Source organism: Semicossyphus pulcher, unplaced genomic scaffold (assembly GCF_022749685.1).
Source record: "Semicossyphus pulcher isolate SPU_LCO1_2020_fin unplaced genomic scaffold, fSemPul1.0.p SCAF_15, whole genome shotgun sequence".
NCBI classification, from domain to species: domain Eukaryota; kingdom Metazoa; phylum Chordata; class Actinopteri; order Labriformes; family Labridae; genus Semicossyphus; species Semicossyphus pulcher.
Genome location: NW_027211659.1, coordinates 4339312 through 4362410, shown reverse-complemented (window position 1 = coordinate 4362410; position 23099 = coordinate 4339312). Strand labels below are relative to the sequence as shown.

General features: G+C 40.7%; 2 protein-coding genes across 2 annotated transcripts in view; both read left to right on the top strand.

Annotated features, from left to right (window-relative positions):
* The window catches only part of pdia5 (protein disulfide isomerase family A, member 5), a 61143-nt gene extending 57875 nt beyond the window's left edge, over positions 1-3268 (top strand). Inside the window, exon 17 of the mRNA XM_069663101.1 lies at positions 959-3268. Within this exon, the coding sequence (XP_069519202.1) occupies positions 959-1039 (81 nt within the window). The 3' untranslated portion in view covers positions 1040-3268. The remainder of the gene's footprint in view (positions 1-958) is intronic.
* Positions 3269-8656: 5388 nt separating this feature from the next.
* On the top strand, positions 8657-21578 carry sec22a (SEC22 homolog A, vesicle trafficking protein). Its single transcript, XM_069663176.1, has 7 exons — positions 8657-8726; positions 10024-10234; positions 12542-12705; positions 14632-14811; positions 18428-18546; positions 18754-18819; positions 19181-21578. The coding sequence occupies exons 2-7, from the start codon at positions 10053-10055 to the stop codon at positions 19379-19381; spliced, it is 912 nt and encodes a 303-aa protein (XP_069519277.1). The 5' UTR covers positions 8657-8726; positions 10024-10052; the 3' UTR covers positions 19382-21578.
* Positions 21579-23099: the final 1521 nt, after the last annotated feature.

Sequence of the window (23099 nt, the reverse complement as noted above, 5' to 3'; positions counted from 1 at the left end):
AAATATTGTGCTGCAGAGATGTTCTTGCCTGCACATCACACACAGACGTACGTGTCAAATATCTTTATTTTAATGTTTTTCAATGAAAATTATGTAAAAATTGTCATTCAATTTAAACCATATCTAAATCGCGATATAAGTCAAAATAATCACAATATTTTTTCAAACTCGTTCAGCCCTTCTGCGGGAGTGTGTTAGTCAAACATCATATTAAATTGATGACCACTTGAGGCGACTGGCTGCAAGCAAAGCAATAGTCATATTTTAATAACTCTAAGGTCATCTCAAATGCAGGTAACGTTTTACTTCTGAAGATGTGACACTACTTGGTGCTGGGTTTAGATGGATTACTGACTCACTTACCCTTTATCTAAATGAGTACAGCCTGTCATGTGCAGGGATGTTTTCTTACGCAAAGTTTTCTTGACTCGTGAATTAATGCATTCAAATATTATCATAAAACAATGGGGCATGTGAACCAGCATTAAAGTGCAGCAGTGAGCACGCAGCCACAAACCCCAACAGGGTTCATCCTCACTGGATTCACTGTCAAACTTTATAACTTGAATTATGTATTTTTAAGTTCAAAAAGTTAAGATGTTTTGGATGTTTACTTTATCGCACCTAGAAGGTTTCTCAACACAAGTGGACAGAGATATTATATGAGCTGAATTATTTATGGAAGAAAGGAGGAGAGGGCCGGGGTCGTCCCCACGGCTCAGCCTAGACTTAAGTGGAGCATTAGACAATCGGCAGAAGAGTAATGCAGGCAGATTGACCTTGAACTTAACTATATTTGGATTCTGTTTACTTCTCTTATCTCCCCGCTGTCAGGCTTGTTGAGATAATGTTTAATGGCGGGTCCCTGATCTCTATTAGATCAGAAATAGGCATTTCAGGAGTGATGAATTGCCTCGTATTATGCAATGATCACTAAAACCTGTCTGTCTCTCCTCAGGAGGCGGGCTTCATCGGTTTCATGCGCAGTCTAAGAGGAAAGGATCAGGAAAAGGTCGGCAAGAAGAAGGAGGAGCTCTGAGGTCGGCCTGCAGGGAGGTGGGGGCGTGGCACTGCAGTTTGTCATTGCACTGTGACCCTTGACCCTGACAAGGGCCTTATCAGCACTGACGTGGGAGACTTGATGACCTCAGCGAAAGGTTATTTTTTTATACTGTGGTGATCACGTTTGTAATAACACCAACAGAGTACCTACAGGCAGACCGACCACTCAAGACTTCTTCTTTTTTCATGGAATTCTGACGGGCAGAAAATACACGGGTGTGTTTTTGTTTCCTTTTTGCCCAAACACTGTGACTGCGTATGTGAAAAAGCTACACCCTATACTGTATCTATGCAATACTGACCCCTGCTTTGAGCTGTGGGGGTCTGTGTGACTGATTCACACCCATGGTGTTGGGTGGTGGTGGGCATCATTGGTTGAAGGTGGAGGCTGCGCTGTCAATCACTCCGCAGGGGGTCCGAATCCAATCCCATCAAACCGGCGAAAGACACATTCTGATTATTGACATACACCAATATTTTTGTACAGAATCTCCACGCCTGAAGGCCAGAACCATCCAGAATATTTAATTGTTATCCTCACAGATCACCTGGAACACTGGCATGTGTGATTAGCAAAGCCCATAGCTGTACGGTAACAAGCAGAGTGTGGCTGTGGGTACTGTAGCAGTGAAATCATGGCCAAAGGACGGATATTCTGCTTGGTTCTGGGCTCTCATGGTGAGTTGTGCTTTTAGAAAGGACTTTAAAAAATTGTGCTTCAAACTGTGGCCTTAAAGATATGAAACTAAAAACATGCTGGAACTGCAGAAATATAAGATAAGTTGAAGGGAATCAGAGGCCTGGTGCTGTTGCTATTCCGTCGTCGACCAGAGCGACTCAGAGGAGAAGAACAAAACAAACATGAAATGCCAAATATTCCTGCGCAATGCCCTTGATATTTTCCTGCCTCTTACATTTCCAAATATTCACAACATTCACAGCTGTAGTGACATTTTTACCTCTAGTTCCTCCTTTGTTGTTGATTCAAAATGGGTTTCATCAATGTTTTAACGAGGTTACGCCTGATTTACAAGCACGGGAGACGCTCAAGTTTGGTGGTGGCTAAGTTTTGCATGTTGATTATGAATCTGTCCGCTGAAGCATTCATCGATTCCAACCAATTTCCTACAATCTCTCTCTGTACTCACATTGTTCAGGGAGGTGCTGGAATATTTTTGGGGGGATTCAGGGTTTTGGTTTAAGGGTACCCATTCTGTCTCACACATGTGTTTCCACCTCTTTCTGCCGAACATGAGCGACACAAAGAAGCCAAAATGACAGATCTCTGGGCGGCTTTGTCTCTATCTGTGTCCGCCTGCTGGATTTGCTGAGCTTCACATATCTTGCGCAGTGCTCCCTCATGACTTCCATCAAATACCCAGGGATTACTTCATAATACATCCAAGCAGTAATGAAGTATGAAGTAGGTGAAGTCTCTGGCAGCATAACATCGATTCGGGGTCATCGTCATTACTTTTGTGGCCATTTTTTATACTGTGTGTTTTTCATCTCCCACGCTTCAGCCACCATAAATATTTAAAGGCTTATGTGTAGCTGATCTTGTGTTTTATTATTCAACACTTTGGTTTCTTTCATTATGAATAAGGTTCTCAGGGATAGCGAAACACAATTAAAGGGAACTAGTTTGTTTGTAATCTTGCATTCCAGCGGAATAATTTTGAGCCCTTAGGTCACCAAATTTTGTTTACATTTGTATCCCAATGATTAAAGAACAACTGACTCGTCCTTTCTCTGTGCTACGTAATGACATCATGTACTAAATAAGATACTGTCAGCAGATGTTACTGAACCATTCCTCATCAAACATTGTGATTCTTAATGGACTCATTCCAAGTGAAACCGTCTCAAAGGTTCTGGCTGGCACCAAACACTTTCTTGTGTTCAGTGTTCACTGTGATTATGACACATCATGGTTTGTACGAGCGTTCTGTACACGGTTAGGTGTTAACATATCGTAATTAGGTGTTTTACTTTTGCTTTCTGTGTCTGCTTATGTTGTTGAGGAGCCTCCGCAGTGACGTCACACGTTTGTTGAAGAACGCCCACCTCTGTCTTATCCCAAAGGTTCCATGTTGTGTGGGAATTAATCACACTTATGCCAAGAAGTCATCGTTGCCTTTGTTGTTTTTTTGTGCCCAGCCATTCGTGCAGTTTTGCCCCTTGCAGTAAGGACCTTGCCAGATAAATAAAGTCAAAATGTTTCCAAAACATTTTTCACTTGTTCTTTTTAAAATGTTTCCACCTCTGCTTTGTTCTGCCTCCGTTATTTTTCTAACCGATTATTTTTGAGACACATCATGAGTGTGGCTTTATACAATGTGTCACGATTTTTAATTGTGCTACTCTTTGGTTTTTGACCAAATGCCTACAAAACTGGTAACATCCCTATGAGCCACAGCTGTGCTTTTGTGTTCAGCCCTTCTGTGTCGTGATTGGCTATGAAAGCCGATAAGTCAAACAAAAGATTGAAATGATCCATGTAGGCACCAACAACACCAACACTTGGTTAAGGAAAAAGATCGTGGTTTGGGCTAACACAATAAGTCAATGTTGACTTTGGGGTAGTCAAAGTTTGCAAGCAAATTTTGAGGTAACTATACTAGCCAATCACATCACAGTAGGGTGGGGCAAGAGGGAACTTAGTTTAGAGAAAAAATGTATTTAGTGTTACAGACTGGGTGTCTGGTGCGAGTAAACAGTAATCTACTATGGCTGAACAAACAAAGAAAAGATGGATGACTACAGATACAACTTCAAAAAGAAGTGAAAATCCAAAGAAAAAGAAACAAACTCGACGCTCAGATGAAGCAAACAGTCTGAAAAGGAAAGTGACCGTCAGCCAGGAAAATCAAGAGTTGGAACCGGAGCCAACCGTGGACGTCACACATGCAACACTGTCTGGATATCTGGGAAGTGTGCTCCTGCAATTACCGCTTATCGCCATAGGTGCCGCCAAAGAGAAAAAAATGGAGATCTTCAACAATACAACTTTAAATGTTAGCATGCTAACATGCTAAAACAAGATTTTGGTCCTAAAAAAACCTTTCTTGTCAATATGAACATGTTAACAATGCAACTTGTAAAAACAATGCTGTGCTAGCAAAAAGCAGCTAGAGTGGCATGGTGGTTAACTCCAGTCACCAGAACAAAATGGATCATACCTGTGATTTACTAACACAAAAAGCAGCAACATTAAGGTGACAAAGAGTAATAACAGGAAAATGTTTTAACTGCATAATTACTGCCATCACCATCAACACGCTGTCTTAGGGGCATAATTACATCATTATGACTACTTGACTGGCCAGTGTTTACTTCCTCCTCCACATCCAACACCATCTTTGTGCTGAATAATGAGACTCTTCCTGTGCTGAAAGTTGGATAGCTGAAGAATAGACTGTAGACATATTTATCCATATGTACATACATGTATATGCCAAAATTTCATTGATACCACACTGAAGGATATCCGGAGCGTGAGAACAAGTTAGTTAGAAATCCTGCAGCTGCCCCGGGCTACACTGTCAACACAATGAAATAAATAGACGCTGACCGTGTCGCGCCGCTGCTCTGGTGAAAGCGTTTTTTTTATCTTGCCTGTTTTATTTTGACATTTTTCTCAGTTCTGCATGTCGGAAAGGGACACAAATGGAGCACGAGCAGCACTCAGCAGATCTGACACTGATGGCTTTATTATGAGGGATGGCTGGAAATGCACAGGGCCTAAAAGTGACCCCAACTCACATGCAGTCAGGAGAAGATCAGTCATAAATCTGATGTATTAACGTCTACATTTCCAATGTCATATTGAAATCATACATCTTTACTTTTAGGATCGTGTCTTCAGTCTCCAGGAGTGGCTTTTAGCTAGAAGTTTCTCAGTGCTTGCAGTCTTCAGGTCATACAAGGCTGCTCAGATATAGAGTGCTCTTGTTGGGATGCATGCCGTGTTGAGCCATATCAGGCTGATTAATGCTTGCAAGCGCAGGCAGAAATACCCTCTCAATCCCAATTTCACTTTCAAAGGGGTGGAGCGCTTTTTCATGCCTGCAAGCATTGCTTCATTGCGTCTTTTTGGGGTTTCTTTGAGGGGAGGGACGAGCGTTTTAACTTGTGCAAAATGAGCATAAGAAATGGAGGGCACAGGGTTGTTAATACAAAGTCAAGGTCTGTTCGGATTTAAGTGCCCTTAACAGAAGCCATTCTCCCTTTATGGATAATTGTGTTTTTGGGCTGTTCTTGGTTTTATCTCTCTGACGTCAAACCTCACTCTGCCTTCGTCTACCTGCTCGTCCTCTGCCTCACCTGGCGTCTTTGTGCCATCAAAAAGTTCTTCCTTTTTCATCTATAAAAGCCGGCACGTGACCGCTTTGTTTTCCGAGGTGCATCATTGGAAAGCAACTCGCTGCTTTTGACGTTATCTTTTCTGCACATGCTTTTGTTCTATATGCCAACGTTGGGGCAAAATGGTTCAAACACCAGAAGTCAATGAAATAAACACACCTCTGAGTATCTGCTCCGGAGAGATAAAGATTTTGTTTTGCTCGTTCGATGCTCACGAGGCCGTAATCAAAATGATTTGCATCCTTTGCTGAAAGATCCATATGTTCGCTCTTTGTGCTGTTCAGTGGAGCTGTCAGTCAACACTGAGAGGAACAACATCCCTTTTATGATATCGTTGATGAGCATTGGTGAATTATAGTTTGGGTAATCCATCAGAAGTGTATCGTTAAAATGTCAAATGCTTGATTGACTGGTGAAACCATCAAGAATAATGAGCAGGCCTCATTAAAATCTTCCATATTTAACGACCAAAACAATAGATGTTTGCAAATTCAGTTATGGAAATCCAGATGCTATTTTACATTTTCAAAAAACTAACTATAGTTTGGGGAATTTGGCTGTTTCAATCCAGGGCCTGTTACAAATTTTGGGGTCTATGTGACAGAAAAAAGTTTTGGAATCGCTCCGACAGTCATTAAAGCTGCTGTTATGGCTGCAACTTAGTCGTTGGGGGTGAATGCACCAATCAAAGTATGTAAGAATAGTATTAAATCTTTTTAGCAACATTACAAAAAAGAGATAGACCTTTTTGTTAAGGTTAAGTGTGTAAGGTTTTTTTTTTTTTTTAACCAGAAAAAGCTGCTAGGTTGCTCTCTTCGAAGTCACCAGACTCCATTGACAAAACCGGTAATTTTATCTTACAGAACACGAGTTGCTGTTCTACTGCTGCATCAATCAATTAGTTTGTTTGTGTATTTGAGTTACTTTTGTGTTTTTGAACTTTTAGTTAAGATCATACACAGTATTTTGTTTTCTTACACACAATAAAAAACAAACTAATCAATCAAAGCAGGGCTCCAGTGTTCTGAGAGGTAAAATTACTGCTTTTGCCAATGGAGTCTGGTGGCTTTAAAGAGACCGACGCAACATCTGTTTCTGGTTTCAAAAAGTGGATCTTTCTCTCAACAAACAGGGCGACCTCTGTATGAATCGTTTGTGTAATGTTTTAAGACACTTAAAATAAATGATCTGAACCCTTCAGTAGCCAAACAAACACTTTGGATCGTGCACGTTTGCCTCTAAGGATTACGTAAGTTGCAGCTATAACAGCCTGTTTCATGGCTGTCGGCTGAAGCACTCTACTTTTTATTCCTTTGTTATTTATTAGTAATGTTTAAAAAAATAGATCCCAGGTTTTACAACCAAAATTCCCCTTTGAGGTTGTGCTTTTTAGGTATTAATCTTATTTGGCAGCGTCCAGCTCTGCCTTTCATTTCACAGTGTGAAATCTATTTGCAGAGTTACTTTCATTTCCTCTTAACTTTGAGCGACTTTGCTCGGCATATTCACTCTCTCCTCTCAAAATAAAATCTTTGGATGCTCATGACCTCCATGGCCTTCATTTTAGCACCACCTTGGGAACATACTTAATGTTATTGTCAGTATTTTTTTGGTCTGTGCAATAGATTTTATTGGGTGTAACGAACATTGCATTTTTCAAGGACAACTGTGGAGATGTCAGACTTTTATTTTTCTCACCTAAGACAGGTAGTCCTTAAAAATCACATTTCATGAATTTCCTGTAAAAAGTGTCAAAATCCTTCACTTGAACCCAGAGATTGTTCGACAGGTGTATTTTAAGATATGTCACGCTTCTCAAGAATTCTTGAGCTTACGGTTGAAATGTATAATGATGACACCCCTCGAAAGATACAGTTGATGGCGATGCATTTGAATACTGATGTGTTTGCTCCTCTGTTTGTGTCGCTGTGAATGACGACACCGCCTTCCTCTCACCTGACAATCTCAGCACTAAACACTTAGTAGACCTGCGGCAATTCATCAATTTGTCAGCAGCAGCAGAAATCCATCATCCTGTTACTCTCAGTGTCTGTCTTTCACGCACACACTGAGACCACGAGGGTACAGAGAAGGTCTCTGCAGGCTGTCAGATTTCTAGGCTCTGGGGAGATTGCATGGTATGTGTGAAGGATGAGGCCACTAACCCTCTCTGTATTGTTTTTATTTCCTCTGGCCACAGTCATGTTTTCTTTCATATTTTAACAGGAAATGTATGGAAATTCTGCAAAAATGCTGACGCAAGTGAATGGCCTACTTCAGGTTGAGCTGAGCACTAATACTTGGCAGGCTCTGTGTATGCATTATCCATTTTTCATGTTATTTTAATGTTAACATTGAAAAATCACAGCATCAGATGCTTGAGAGTAGAGCTAATTAGTTGCTGGCTTTCAGTAGGAAAGTGGCAACTGGAGCGAGATGATATCTGAATAAAAAGATAACAAAAATGTAGTGAAGTTTAAATTATGTAACATAGCATCGATCACAGAGTTAGTGAGCTCATAAATATTAACAATCTCAGTTAAAGAGAACAGAGAATATACTGCAGTAACACACTGCAAAAGAAAAAGTCAGGGGAAAGTAAGAAAAAAATATTTACATTTGCAAACGTATTAATAAGAACAGAACATCACATTAAAATAAATACATACAAATACATACCTGCAAACAATTTTGTCCTTTTTTTATTTTTAAAGTTCTACTGACAGTACACACACATAACAATAGTTAAATTTGGTAGAATATATATTTTTAAAAATCCTGTCATGTTAATCAAGAACAATATTTTGATTAGTAATTGATTTGGGTGTGGTCAGCTTCAACATATAAAAATAATAACCAAGCTTTCCAAGATATAAGTGACAAAACTTTCCAACACTTGGCAACTGTATTCATAGGGTTACATTTATTAAGTCACAGGGGGGGGAATTATCGCAAAACATGTTTTAAAAAATATAAAATTAGAAATGGACTCCAATGCAGATGTGTCTGTGACGGATTTATTATCAATTAATTCAGTTTTAATGGAAGTAAAAACATCTCTTTAATGCTATCGTAATATAAGTTTTAATATTTAGAAAAATATCAAAATATTCTTGATATTATATCGCAACAGGGCGTATTTCTGTTGTTTTTTGTCTTTACCCACAATGCACAGCGAAACAGCCACGTAAACGTAAGGGGTCCCCAGCACTGTATTTTGCTAGCTGCTTGCTTGTATTCTCTGGACAGTTTCCTATCTGCATGTAACATGTCTACATGATGCAACACTCGTTTACCAGGTATTTAATACCCAAGTTACTATCTCAGTTTTTCTGACATTTGTGTTTTGATTTGTTTTATATATGGTCTTGCCCTGGGTTGTGTGTATGCAATATAGCTAGTTAGCCCCCTAGCCTGCTAACGTTAGCCGGAAGGAAATGCTGGGGAAAAAGCTAATGCTAGTTAGCTTAGTTGCCAACGTTGGCTAGCTGTATCACTTTTTCTGGTGTGCTTACTTGAAATGCAAACGTGACCGCTCACTTCAGAGGAAAATATCCGAATAAAGTCAACGTGTATCGTTTGACTACATTTTATGTCAACAAATGTTAAACACGTACTCCTTTCCCATAGCTAGCTTCTGCTAATGCTAGCAGCTAGCATAACGTATTTTCTCTGCCAGTTTGTAATTTAATGCTGCATTATAATAAACAAAGTATTGATTTTGAAGTCTTACGTTTTCTCTGGTGATATTTAATATTCACGTTTTGCAACCAGTTCGGTAAAAGTACGTCACTTATACCGCTTCATCACAACGCCCTTTCATTCAGTCTGTGGAGCTGTCCATGGTTCTACAACAACCGACCCCCACCCATCGATAATCTTTCATTTTTACTAGCATAGGTTACTAATCAATTTAATTATATTGCCTAATCTTAATTTTAGTTAGTCCCAGTGTCACCTGAGATATTCTTCAGCTGTCACAATACTTTCTTTTGAAGTTTTATACTTTATTCTGGAAGAATGTTGTGTATATTGACTGAAACTTAAAATTACTGAAGTTGGGTCATATTGGATTGTATGGTAATAAATGCTCTTGATGGGGGTTCAGAATTACAATTGTGTTGATCATCAATTAATCTGATGATTCATTTAATTGACATGTCTTGGTTAATTGTAAAGAAGAAGAAGATATGCTTTATTAATCCCCTTTATTAAAGGGGAAACCCCATGTTACACTCTGTTATTATTAGAAACATGCAACACACACATAGACCTGAAATACACACATGCACAAACAGGACTCTATGGACATGCATTAACAAAGAGATGTCAGAGTGAGGGGGTTGCACATGGACATGTGCTGTGCTCAAGGGCACCCGACAGTGCCCTGGAAATGACACGGCACCTCTCCTGCTACCCTGCATGGTACGCACCAGGACTTGAACCTGCCACCCTCCGGTTCTCAAGCCAAGTCCCTACAGACTGAGCTACAGTCTACCCCATTGAGCTACCGTCTACCCCTAGATATATCAGATATTCATCATATTATTGCTACACTTTCAAATAGCTTTATTCCTTTTTTCACATTGTTTGTAGAGCTTCAGTGAGAGTGCCAGAGCTGTAAGATGTCGATGGTTTTGTTTGCCTCTGTGGTCCGGGTCGGGGATGGCCTGCCACTCTCTGCATCCACTGACTACGAGCAGGACAAAGAGCTGCAGGAAACCAAGAGGCACCTCAAAGGTCTCTCCAAGAAACTCGGCCAGTTTCCAGACCGCTGCACACTGAAGACTGGACCATATAATGTCAAGTAGGTCTTATGGGATGCCCGTTTTAGATTCACAATGTTTGGTCATTTAAAGGGGACCCTCTATTTTAAAATCACACATTAAAGGTGGATAACTGCTTGGGTTAGATTGTTACGGTATTGTTTGGCTAAGATTTCAATCACTTAATGTGTTTTTAATTGAAGATATAAAAAACATTTAGAGCTTTAATGAAGAGATTTTGATACGTTTCTGCACCTTTCTCCCCTGGCACACATGGGTGATTAAACAATCTGCTGCTAACAGGTTTTCTGCTCTCCTCTTGACCCTGCTAACTCAACTTTGATGGAAAAATGCTTTTTAATTTAAGTGATTTGACAGCAAGGGCATCATTTGAGGTAGCAAACTGTTTCTAAAAGCCCGGCCGCTGCTCAGGGAAATGCTTTGAAACTATCTCAAGCACACTGTTTTCGTTAAGAGCTAATTAGTCTTATTAAGACGGCAAACATGAGCTAAAAAAAACAACTTCAGAATCAGCCATTAATGAGCCAGCTATACCTTTCAACAACCAGTCTCCTTTTGATAAGAGTCTCTTTAATCAACGAGAGCTTTGAGCATCTGAAGAAGAGCGGGTCAGAAGACAGTGAAGGTCAGAACGAGGCAGGAAGTGTTTAAAGTCACAGGTTAATCTACTCTCTGATATTCTGGCTCTTCAGAGGCTTAGATATTTCTGTTTCATGAAGCAGGAGGAGAGTCTTTGAATCAGTTTATGTTGAAATTATTTGTTAGTTAACAGCTTTATAGGTGATATTGTTGGGGAATATTTGGATAACAATTTCACTTTTTCTATCATTCCAAGCCGAGTACATAACTCCTGTTATAAAAGGATTTAGAATATACTGAATTAGGGCTGGGCAATATGATAATGTCTATCTTATGTGTTTTTCTATATCGTCTCTATCGTGAGGTCACAAAACCAGCGGCCGAACTGCTTGACAGCAACTTTTTACATCAGTCTGACAACGCTTTACGTTCTAATCCTTGCACCTGGGAGTGAACCTGAGGGCTGACACACAACGTGCAGAAAAGGCGAAAACGGAAGCTCAGTTCTTTTTATTTGTCAAGTATCCAATTCACACAGGATTTCCAACAATAGGCTTTAACATAGACTACACCGGACCATATGCTATTAATACATTATAACAGGTATACGTGTCTGCGCATCCTGTCAGGAGACTGCCAACATAACACAACAGACTTGTACAAGTCGGGTGTCAGATGTGATGCTGCACAGGATGTAGCTAAACTTAGACCTTTTCACAGACCCTTCAACGGATTTCATGACATGAACTGGCTCCCTGTCCATTTCAATTTTAGATCTCTCTATCGCCGGGTGTGTGCTTGCATCGCTGAGCTTCTAGGGGCTTATCTCATTACTAGCCATCTGAGGTCTTCTGATCAGGGCTTGTTGGTTGTTCCTCCCTCTGGGCTAAAGGAGACTTGGCCTTTGAAGCTGTGGCTCCTAAATTTCTAAATTCATTCCCTCTGCACATGTTGAATCTTTGGTTTATTTTCTTCTTGTGAGGTTAGGTTAGATTAAATTACCTACCTACTGTGGGCAAAATATTTATAATTCATAGTAATGACAGAAAGAGTGTACTCTTTTGTACTTCCTGTGAAGAAAGATTTAGTTTTTTTATCACTTTATCACTAGAGGCAACAGAATTAAGCAGCATTTAACCTTGTGAGAGAAAGATGCCCGCCTGCCTTCTCTCTGATATATGTGTATTTATTGCTTGATTTCTGAGGCTGTGCAGCTACACAGTGAAAAGCCGGTATCATATTCACCCTCATTCTTCAAATACTTTGGTATTTTTGTCTGTATTTTTGTCGGGCCAAAGATAATCATCACATCCGTCTGCACTGTTTGTTGACATTTTCATTCCACATCAATTTAGACGTTGTTGTGATAACCAACTTTCCCCTCAATTGTGCTCCAAGCTATACAGATTATGTAAAAGTCTTTGTAACTGAGGAATTTAATTTGTGCTCTGTGTATCCATTAACACCGCTGGCCCAAAAGATAGGGAGTCTGCCGAGGTGCATATGAATGTGGGTCTGTGTTTAATTAGCTGTGAAAGTGTGAATTTTGGGCACAAATGTGCTGAAACTGTGTTTGTTCCGAGTTAAGAGCAGCAACAAGCTGGAACAGAAATGATGCCATTGTGTTTTTTTCCCCTGAAATCTGTGCTGTATAAGCTTGGTGTCCTAATTACAGTTTCCCAAAGTGTCAAGAGAAAAGAGTGCAGTGCAGAGAAAGACTGTAATGTTATTTCATGTGTGTGTTTCAGTTTTACGAGCGCTCTGGGTGTTGGATACTTGATGGTGTGCACCTCAAACTACCCCAACGTGCTGGCCTTCTGCTTCCTGGACGAGCTGCAGAAGGAGTTTATCGTCACCTATGACACTAAACGAATCAGCAGCGCCGTGAGGCCGTACTCATTGATTGAATTTGGTGAGCTCCATTGAGTTTTACAGCATGTTTCAAACTGAGTCACTGCCATCGTATGGTAAACTTTATGATGCCAATAAAAGCAAGGGCATCTTTGTTTATCAATACTTCAGGGACAGGATCGATCACAAAATGAGAAGATTTGTGAGAAGACAAATTTGTGCACATAATGAAACACATTTTTAAACTATCACTGTTGCCGCATGTTGCCCAGCACTTGCTCATTGTGGATTTATGTCGGGTCTCTGTAAATAATATATAACAGAGCAGTGGTTCTCGACTGGTCTCGCCTCAGGACCCACCAGCACCTCCTTAATGACAAATCGAAACCTGAATTTTAGATTTTTTCAACCTCAAATATTTTAATGAAAAATGGTGCAGTTTGGAGCTGAGACGGAACGAAACATCAGCATGTCAACATCACAAACGACAACAGTAAAATAGTCAAACTAAATGGTGTCAGTGCAGAAGAGGAAAATATTCCCTCTACAGAAATATGCTAAGAACTGCAACATAAATGCAACCACTGTCGGGCTCATCAGGTTTCAAGAATGTAAATGGGATCAGTGAATACATGGAGTGTTACGATGTAACACTACTACTACAGGCACATCAAAGGAAACCCTTGCCCTTCAAAATAAAAGTGCTACCACAGTTTTTTTCCCCAAGTACACATCCGCCACCCACTGAAAACAGCACCACGGTCCGCTTTTGGGTCCTAACCCACCAGTTGAAAACCACGGGTGTAGACCTGCTCGTTTTTGAGATTTGGTGCTAAATGAATAAAAATTGATTGATTGATTAAAAGCAACGCAAATTGCAAATCTAGTTCAGTCAAAGACTACAAAATAGTGATTTTGCTCATCTATCGTGACATTTTTTAAATTTGTTCCCTTATGAATAAAAGAAAGTAATGAAGCAAGGTTTCTCCAGGGCTCAACAAAAAGGTCTTGTGAAATTCAGTGTATAAGACGCACTTTTATTATATGTTTTTTCATATTCATTACTGAATTTCCCCTCTGGGGATCAATAAAGTACTATCTTATCTCATCTTATCTCTTCATCTAAAAAGTGGACGTCCTATATATTGGTGCGACCAATATACAACCGTGCACCGCAGAGAGAAGTATTTTATTGTATAACGGTATTTTACCCAGACGTTGGTGCTATAATCTTATCTAGCTAAAGCTTCGTCATGAATTGCACCGTCATGACCGCCAATGCAGCCGCCATCTTCACAACAATCAACGTTACCATAGGCTGAGCTCAAGTACAACAAGTACTACTCAAGTAAAACAGATGGTCGGCTATAACTTGTGTGTTTGGAATGTGTTTCAAAGAGAATAAATTGAAATAACTTGTATACATGTTTTTGTTAATAAATAGCTATGGAAAAACTTTCCCCTCTGGGATACCCCCAAAAACAGACTGCGTGTTATATTACGGGTTTTACGGTAATCCACCTCCTGTCATAGATTGAAAAAACAGGGGAAGGGGAAAGGATTGCACCAAAAAAAAAAAAGTATTTTAATCTGTTTAGTATTTCTGTGATATAATGCTGTTTTAGTCTGTAAAATGATGCCAAGCAGAAATGTTGAAATTTGCTAGTTCAACCAACAATCTCTAACCGACAGATATTCAGTTTAGATTTAAAAGAAAAACAGGGGAAAACAGCAAAAAAATCCCATTTAAAAACTGGAAAATGTTTGGCATGAAAACTTCATCTACAATCAAAAGTAGTGTTCAGTTATTTTCTGTTGACAGATTTATTTGTAAATGAATAGTTTCAGAGATAATCAAAGACAGAGCTCTTTATCTAACCTTGACAGAACGTTCCTCTCTTACATACAAATGATCAGGTAATCTCTCTCTGCTGTTGTTTGCTCCCTGTGCTTTAACCACCTTGTTGTGCTGCCTCTTCCCCATCAGACACGTTCATCCAGAAGACCAAACAGCGCTACAACAGCCCGCGCTCGCTGTCCACTAAGATCAACCTGTCTGACATGCAGACAGAGATCAAGCTGCGACCGCCCTACCAGCTCTCCAATGAGGACCTGCGGGCTATCAATGGATTCTCAGTGAACATGCCCTCTAAATACAAAGGCATAGGTACGACACACACATGCAAAAGCCCCATACATGAGCCATCCGAGTACTTAATTTCCCCTCTGGGGAACAGTGATGTGTTATCTCATCTCATCTGACTCTCATTACTCGGCACTATTAACACTTGTTGCACAGGTCTCTGTGACACAATGACAGCAAAAGGTCTCTGATCATTTCTTCTTTCACTGCACCTGTAAAGGATGCTGGATGTTGCAACAGTCATTGTTGCTGAGTTCAGTCCTCAACATCATACTTGTAGACTCATCATGCTTGTAAATTATTCCCATACTTGCATTGTGATTGTTTTTCACATCACTTAGTTTCACATTAAAAAAGGCCTCATTACTTTCACTTCATATCAGTCATTTAACTATTAAAAACTAATTACATCTAGTTAAAAGGCATCCCTCCATCCATTATCTATAGCACTTATCCTGTTCAGGGTCGCCGGCATGCTGGAGCGTATCCCAGCTGTCTTTGGGCGAGAGGCGGGGTTCACCCTGGACTGATCGCCAGTCAATCACAGAGACTAACACACAGAGACAGACGACCTTTCACACCCACATTCACACCTACGGAAATGTTTAGAGTCACCAGTCTCACGAGCATGTCTTTGGACTGTGGGAGGAAGCAGGAGTACCCGGAGGGAACCCACGCATGCACGGGGAGAACATGCACACTCCTCACAGAAAGGCCCACTACGTCCGAACTGGGATTTGAACCAGGAACCTTCTAGCTGTTTTAATAATGACTTTTAGGCATATTTAAGAGCGTCTTGTTTCCCTTTTACCTTGAATTAATGAAACATGTTCTGATAGCCTTGCTGTCAGAAGGAATTGTTACCCTTGAAGAGGGCTGTTGCGGTGAAGGAATTTCCCCTGCGGTGATTTAGGATGGCTCAACCGTGCGGTGTGCGGTATTACCGTCATGTATTTCTTGGTTCTGCAAATTACTTAATTTATGCTGATTTAAGCGGCTGCAGGTCGAACTACTGTTTGGATAATGACTTAGGAGTGCTATGCAGACATGTAGGTGTGTGAAGCGGTCTAAGCATATCAGTATATGTAAAAATGAGGCGTGAGAGACACAGAAAACACGTTGGTTACAGGCAGCTTCCCGTCCCTCCTGTCACTCACTGTGGTGTAAATTTCTTTATCCTTCTTCCTCATCAACTGACAGTCAGAGACTCTGAGCTGCTGTGCTCGCATGATGTGGCTCCGCGAGGACATATAGGTGCCAATCATTTACCTTCTTCCTCCCGCCGCTGCGCATACCAGGCTTTATACCGTCTTTCTTGGACAGAGGATCAGTTTTACTTTTTCTTTCGCTCAGTTGAGAAGTGTCTCGCTGCTGCTTCTCCTGATTATTGTTCTTCAAACTTGACACCTGACAGCATCCAGGTCCGACTGTTTTCTCCGGCACAGCGACATGTAAATGTGACGTGTGGCGTTTGAGAGACGGGAAGTTTTCACATTTAATTTTCAGTTGATTTATTGAACATGGGGTTTAAAGTAGGGGAGCTATGATATTAATATAAATAAATAAATGATGGCGGTGATGGCGGTGATGGCGGTGATGGCGGTGATGGGGTCCACCCACGGTTGGCGACGCACATTGCTTTCATGCGGTCACCACGACAGCCCTACCCTTTAATTGCAGTGAGAAGGGATTTCTTTTGTTTGAGTAAGGCGATGTAAAAGGTGTTAACATCAGTGTTAGGAGCGATCAGTAAATCAACATGCATTCTCATTGGTTTTTATATCATTATTCACGCTTTGATTGAAGGACCAAAGAATAAAGAAAATCAATCTAATTTCAAACGAAGGATTCGTAGTTGTGCGGTTGAAAATTGTTTTGCCCTTTCACTCCCGTGAACACCTGTTAGGCTGTCCAAAATCAAGGGCACGCCACGCCTACAGATCACGTCACAGAGATATCAGGTCATCGTATTTATCATTATAACAGCAAACGAAAACTCAACACAGCAAATTCCAACACATGCATAATTCAAAACAAAATGCATGTTGTCTCAACATAATTATAAATCAATAAGGAAAATATGCAAAATGGCTTCAACTCTCCGGCCCCTAATTGACCATTATAAGGCACTTCATAGATGTATACATTTGTAAGGAGCCATAGATTCAAGAGTCCTTGGTGACATCATTCAAGATTGTCAAGTGTCCATTTTTTCTCCTTTGGATTGGATTATATTTATTTCGAACATGTAAAAAAGAAGCAAGACGGTCAAACAGAAAACAATAATTACACACATAGAAAGCATAACACAGTATCAGATGGTCAAACACTTGATGACTCTGTGTACACATCCGAAAAGGAGTGCACACGTATTAAATTCCACCCCCTCTCCAGAAGTCATTTTAAAATCATATCCTTATACCTCTTTTTGAATTGGTTTATGTTTGAACATCCCTTGAGCTCATCATTCAAACTGTTCCATAGCTTCACCCCACAGACAGAAAAACAAAAACTTCTCTTGGTTGTGCGCACCCTGACATTTTTTAAATTAAATAATCCCCTCAAATAATTACCTCCTTCTCTTTCAGTGAACATTTCCTGGTAGTTGCTTATTTTTTGCTTCGAACATAATTTGTACAGTTTGAAATTCCACCAGATCTGCAAATTTTAATATTTCTAACTGTAAAAATAGTGAGTTTGTATGATCCCGATACCCCGATAAAAATCTATATATACTGTATATCAAGGTCCTCCAAAGTTTCAATAGTTCATATAGAGTTCAAAGTTCATTCTTAGAAGTTAACAAAGGTTTTTTTTTCTATTTCACAAGTATTTTCAAAGCAAGCATTCAAGAGCTGGACTAATTTAGCAAACTCATTTTCATTGAGTGAATCATTCAAGTGAATCAGTGTCAAAATAAAAACTACATTCCTAGAAATTTAGAATCAAAATTCAGAACAAAAAAACACACGATCAGCATAATTTAAAACAGAAAATGCACGATGTCTTAACATAAATCAATAATATATATATATATATATATATATATATATATATATATAAATAAATCTGATTAAAAGTCTAAGCAGAACAAAAGCTGTACAGTCTTAACGATTCTGTACATCTGGTCAGATTTCCCTTCTGCCCGGTCCAACAGCTCCTCTCTTCCTCTGTGGTTCAGATCCCCTCTTACCCTCACTTGCTCCAGAAACGGCCCAGTTTTATGCGCCGTCACACCTCAGCTGCCCCTCGGTGAGTGATGCCACCTCAGGTCACTTAGAGCTGCTGTGCTCCCCCTGACATCCTCTTCAGCGCGGCTCTCCACGCTTTGTTCACTCTCTGCTGGTTGCCCTTGCCAGTCTTTGTTTCTGGGAACATAAATCATTTTGTCCTGGAGGATAAAGTATGCTAAACTGATAATAGTGACGCATTGCTCCTTTCACCGTGCAGAAATGTGTTGGGAGGACAGAACGTTTACAGTGCAGCTTCCCTTATCGTTTCTATTTGAGGATTCATCCTTTTATCCTGCGTGTGTAAAAATAACATACACTTTAGAAAGCAGCTTTCTTTTTCTTAAAGCCTTCATATGTTAATGCAGCGTTTGCTGAGTCAGTGATACTGTGTCCTTCCTCTTCTCCAGCTCCCACACAGATGTTGGAGCCGGTGACTCTCCCCGGCATCGTGTCCTGTGTGCTCAGTATCCTCTGTGGAGGCCTGAACCTGCTGCGAGGAGTCCACGCTATAGAGAGCATACTACAGGTGAGGGGTGACATTCAGACGAATCGGCTCTTAAAGGGACGATGTCATCGTTAAAGCTGTGCAATCAATTCCTTTCTTTGTTGATTTTTTTTTTCAACCTCAGTGCATGACTCTCTGAATGTTTGTCATGCTGCTTTCTCGATGCTTTGTCTAAACATAGATGACTACTTAAGTGCTTGAAAGTAACAGTTTTCCTTCTCTCTGCAGAATGACGATGAAGACTTTAATTATGTGATTGCCTTCTTCCTCGGCACAGCAGCCTGTCTGTATCAGGTAAGTGATAGTCTGCGGTAAGAGCAGCCCGTCAGCGGCTGACTGGCTGACTAACAGCCCTGCACTTTACAGCTCGGCAGCCTGTCAGCTAGACTAACATTAGCAAAAGCTCAATGCCTTTCACCCCACTACCTTCTCTAAAACATTTTCATCAGCTCCTTTTGTGCGGCTCCTCATACCTAATGGAGCAACACAAATTGGTGGACTGATGGGGGGAACAAAGTTATCAGACTGGATTTCTTTCTTACTTAGCGGACTTATTGTCCCGTGAAGGACATTGAAAATGAAAACTTGTCACTGGTCAATGTCGGTCACACAAAGCGTGCAGCATTCAAATTCCTCTGCGCCTTTCTCCTTTCAGTGCTACCTGTTTGCCTACTTCTCCGTCTGGAGGAACAGCAAGTCCTTCCTGGCGTTTGCACTCATCTGTCTGTCCAACATGTATCTGTATGAACTGAGGAACATGTGGCAGATCCTCTTCCATGTGGCCGTGGGGGCCTTCATGACCCTGCAGATCAAACTGAGGCAACCGCTGGGGAAAGCGCCGGATTACAACGTCTGACAAAAACTTTAAACACAAAGGACAAACGGACGTCCTGCAAATGCTCTGGATATGCCGCAGAGACGCCACTGGACGTGTGGGGGACAAAAAACAGGAGGAGAAACCAAAAACCCTGCAGATTCAGAGGAGTCCTTTTCACTGCGCCCCAGCACCAGTGGACACTAACAGTGTGGACATAGATAAACCTCTGCCACAGTCCTCGTCACTTATGGAACTAATTGGATGATTTTGGACGTCGTCTACTCCCCACATGTCTGATAAAGATTGTTACTTTTATTTCTTTTTCAGTGCAGCCATGGTTTAGGTGAGAATCTTGCATATGTCCAGTTTTGCAAATGTCCCTGCACCAGCAAAGCTAAGCGTCGGAAACAGCCTGTTGTTGTACACCCACTTTGTTGAGTCAGTTGATGCAGCTAGATGATTTGCGGTGCACATGTGGTAAAACGGATGCTTTTCTTTAAAGCTTGCGTGTGTTGTTCTGGTTGTGTCCTCGAGCTCAACCAACAACAAATGTAAGCTTGACTGAAGGCTAACGGATGTATAACAGCATTCTGATTTTATTCACTCGTTTTTTAAATGATATGCAACTAAATTTTAATCCGTTTGGACTTAAAAAAATGTGTTTTTTTAACGCATAAAGACTGAAATACTGCACATTAATTTCAACTTCCTCCGCCTGTATTTCAACCACTCGATCTCACTCACATCCCGTTAACTCTGCGTGTCTTTTTTAACCTCTTACATGCACTTTTTGCACATGTGCTTGCCGTGTAGCTGACCTGGTGCAGGACTCTGGTTTCGGTCTTGGTTTGAAACTATGCAACGCTGCCTCTTGTGTGTATGTGCATCATTTCAGTTTGTATTGGAGGCGATGACGCAATTTATTTTGCAGATAGACGTTTAATTCTACTATTTATTTACTGACTGACTGCACAGTGACGTGAGGTCGATGAAAATCGTGCATTTTTTAGAGTTAAATTTGTTTTATGATCGCTTCATTTTTTTTTTAGCAGAGCGGTGTCTGGCTGTCACAAAGCAACTCCAGTAGACACAAACAGCCTGTTAGCATTCATACCCGACTTCCTCGCCCACACAGCCTCAAGCATATGCCAGTGTCAAGTGACTATGTTAATAAACAGGTCTGTGTTGGCAGCGGTAAAGATGCGTAGCTGTGTTGTCGAGGCCAGAGGCAGCCTGTGTCGTCTGAGCTGCCTCGAGCTCGATTTTTTTCCTTCCTCCCACTGAGCCAACGTGATTGGGTCTGCCACCGAGGAAGACAAAGACCGAGTCTCTCACCGTCTCCCTTTTGTAACGGACGCTCACTTTCAGCATAATTAAGGACATGCCACATTCATCGTTATTAGCCCGTGTGAGATTTGCTCGGGGAATTATGGGAAGATTTCCTGATTTCTTGCACAAATAATAGCAAACAAATGGAGTTGAGTCATGCTTCTATTGTTCATTGTTTAACAGTTGTGCCAAGATTGTCTTAATGTCTTTTTTTTAAGTATTCTCTCTCTCTCTCTCTCTTACTGGAAGAAATGAAAATAAAAGGGAGTATAGCCACGCAACTCCAGTTTATGTCCATCTGGCATGTGCACTACAGATCCGTCAGGGGACAACTGCAACATTTCAAGTCTTGTATGATTCATCATTATGTTCTCCAAATGCAGAACCACACCTACATGACCTCATAGCTCTTTTCACAATATGGCCCAGTCTTGATTGGATCTCGGTTTGAGCTTCTCTGGCTCACATTCTGCTTTTCCAGAGCATTAAATGTGCTGTGTGGGTGTGTTGCATAAAATAGAAAGAGAGAGAAATTACGGCATTTTTTAAACTTGATTTATCGAAGAATGGGGGATGAATCTCGTCGTTTTCAGGTCTTTAAAACTTGGGAATTAACTGCTGAAAACCTACCGTTTGTGATATGCACCAATCTGTTTCATCTTGCACAACACTGTCATATCAAGCCTTTTAAACATCGTCAGACATTACTAGAAAGCTTGGAGCTGTTATGAAATGGAAAATGTTTTGGAATGATGCATTTAAAGCTTTTTTTGAGACCAGATGTTTGATTTTTGTCCATTTTTCTGTCACATTGAGGCAAATTGATTCATCTGCTCGTCTGCAGTCCACTTGAAACATATCTGCTCTTGTATTAGGACTCATTGTCTCCGAGCTGAGCTAGGGATCATCGAACATTAAAAAAATTGAAACATTACCATTACAATGAAATCCATTATTCAACAGAAATTGAAGTGGGCTTTTTATCACAGCACTGCTGGGGCTAAATGAGGGGTTTGATGAGAGCTGATGCACGCTGCTAGGAATGGGAAAAATGTGAAACCAAATCTCTCTTAATTTAAATAAAACATTTACCTCACCTTGGAGGTAGATTAAAGGGGACATATTTTAGCTATGCAACCAATTTTCTATCATGTGTTTTTGAATCACGTCTGTAAAGTTTGTTTCGTTTTACAAATTGTATACATATTTTACTATTATAACGAGCCTCTCCGTCCTCCTGAAACAAAGCTGTTTTGACATTCAAAGGTCAGACCTTAGCCACGATTGGCTGATGGTATTTGGAGTGGCCGTGTAGCAGCTCCCCTACGTGTGCGATCCCACCTGGGGGAGTGGCCGCACTGCACCGCCACTCCAAAGTTGTAGAAAACATTGCTGCTCTACGATCGCTTATTCGGCCTTATATGTACGAGCCAGAATCGCCAGGAGGTATCAGAGTGGTAAGTTGAAATCTTGACTACAAGCTCGTGCAAGAAGGCCGCCTGAGGTGAATGACGGTGAATGCCGATTGGTCGATTTCAGGGAAAGGTAAGGTTCTACGTAGAAACCTGCAGCTGTTCTGAACGGCCCATTTCAGAGGTGACCTTTTTAAAAAATGTCTTTCTGCAAAAACACTTTTCAGAACACGTTTTTCACTGTGAACAATAAACAGCCAAAAATGTGAAACCCATTCAAAACATGAGAATATCCACTCAAAAGCTGTGGCCCCTTTAACAAAGGTTTTAGCTGCTTAATGTAGATTAACTGCTCACTTTAAGTCCGTCTTTTTTTCTCAGGAGTAACAAGCAACAGATTGCCTCATTATTGAGACACTTTTCAGAGACACATTTTCCCCCCACAATTGACTGCACAAGAGCCATGATGAATATGATGATTATAATCGCCTTATTTGTAGGTGTCTCATTATAACGAACAGCAATTTCCTCCAGATGTAGAATAACGGAGCAGGGATGTCGTCTTTTTTTTCCCTGAGCAGGTAGAACCTGGATTTTAATGACAAATGGGGGCTGCAGGTGTAAATTGCCGACTACTTCAAGCGCAATTTGAACTTAAAAAGTGAAGTGCAGGCGGTGAAGATGTCTTTTGTGGCAAAGCTCACAAGTTGGAAAAGGTCAAAATGATTAAAGGTGAGGCTCGGAGGACGTCGTTTGCTTCAACGTGTGCTCGAGTTCCCCTGAAGCTTGGTAAACACTTGTGTACCTACTGTCTGCATCAGAGTCCCCTTACTCCATTAGTGACCTTTCTTTGAATGCTTACACTTTGAATGCAGATGCTCAATTTAAATTCACAGAATTCCATTTAAATAACTTAAAGCACTGCTGCTTAAATGCATATCACAACTTATTGAATTAACTATTAACCAAGCCCCTTATTCAGACTTATTAGACGTAATAGCCAGCGATTTGACTTC

What these genes read in the sequence shown, in the direction of transcription:
- sec22a (XM_069663176.1), top strand. Translation starts at nt 10,053, where the DNA reads ATGTCGATGGTTTTGTTTGCCTCTGTGGTCCGGGTCGGGGATGGCCTG. An exon ending in ACTGGACCATATAATGTCAA is followed by an intron (nt 10,235 to 12,541) that starts GTAGGTCTTATG and finishes TGTGTGTTTCAG; the next exon opens with TTTTACGAGCGCTCTGGGTG. An exon ending in GTACTCATTGATTGAATTTG is followed by an intron (nt 12,706 to 14,631) that starts GTGAGCTCCATT and finishes CTTCCCCATCAG; the next exon opens with ACACGTTCATCCAGAAGACC.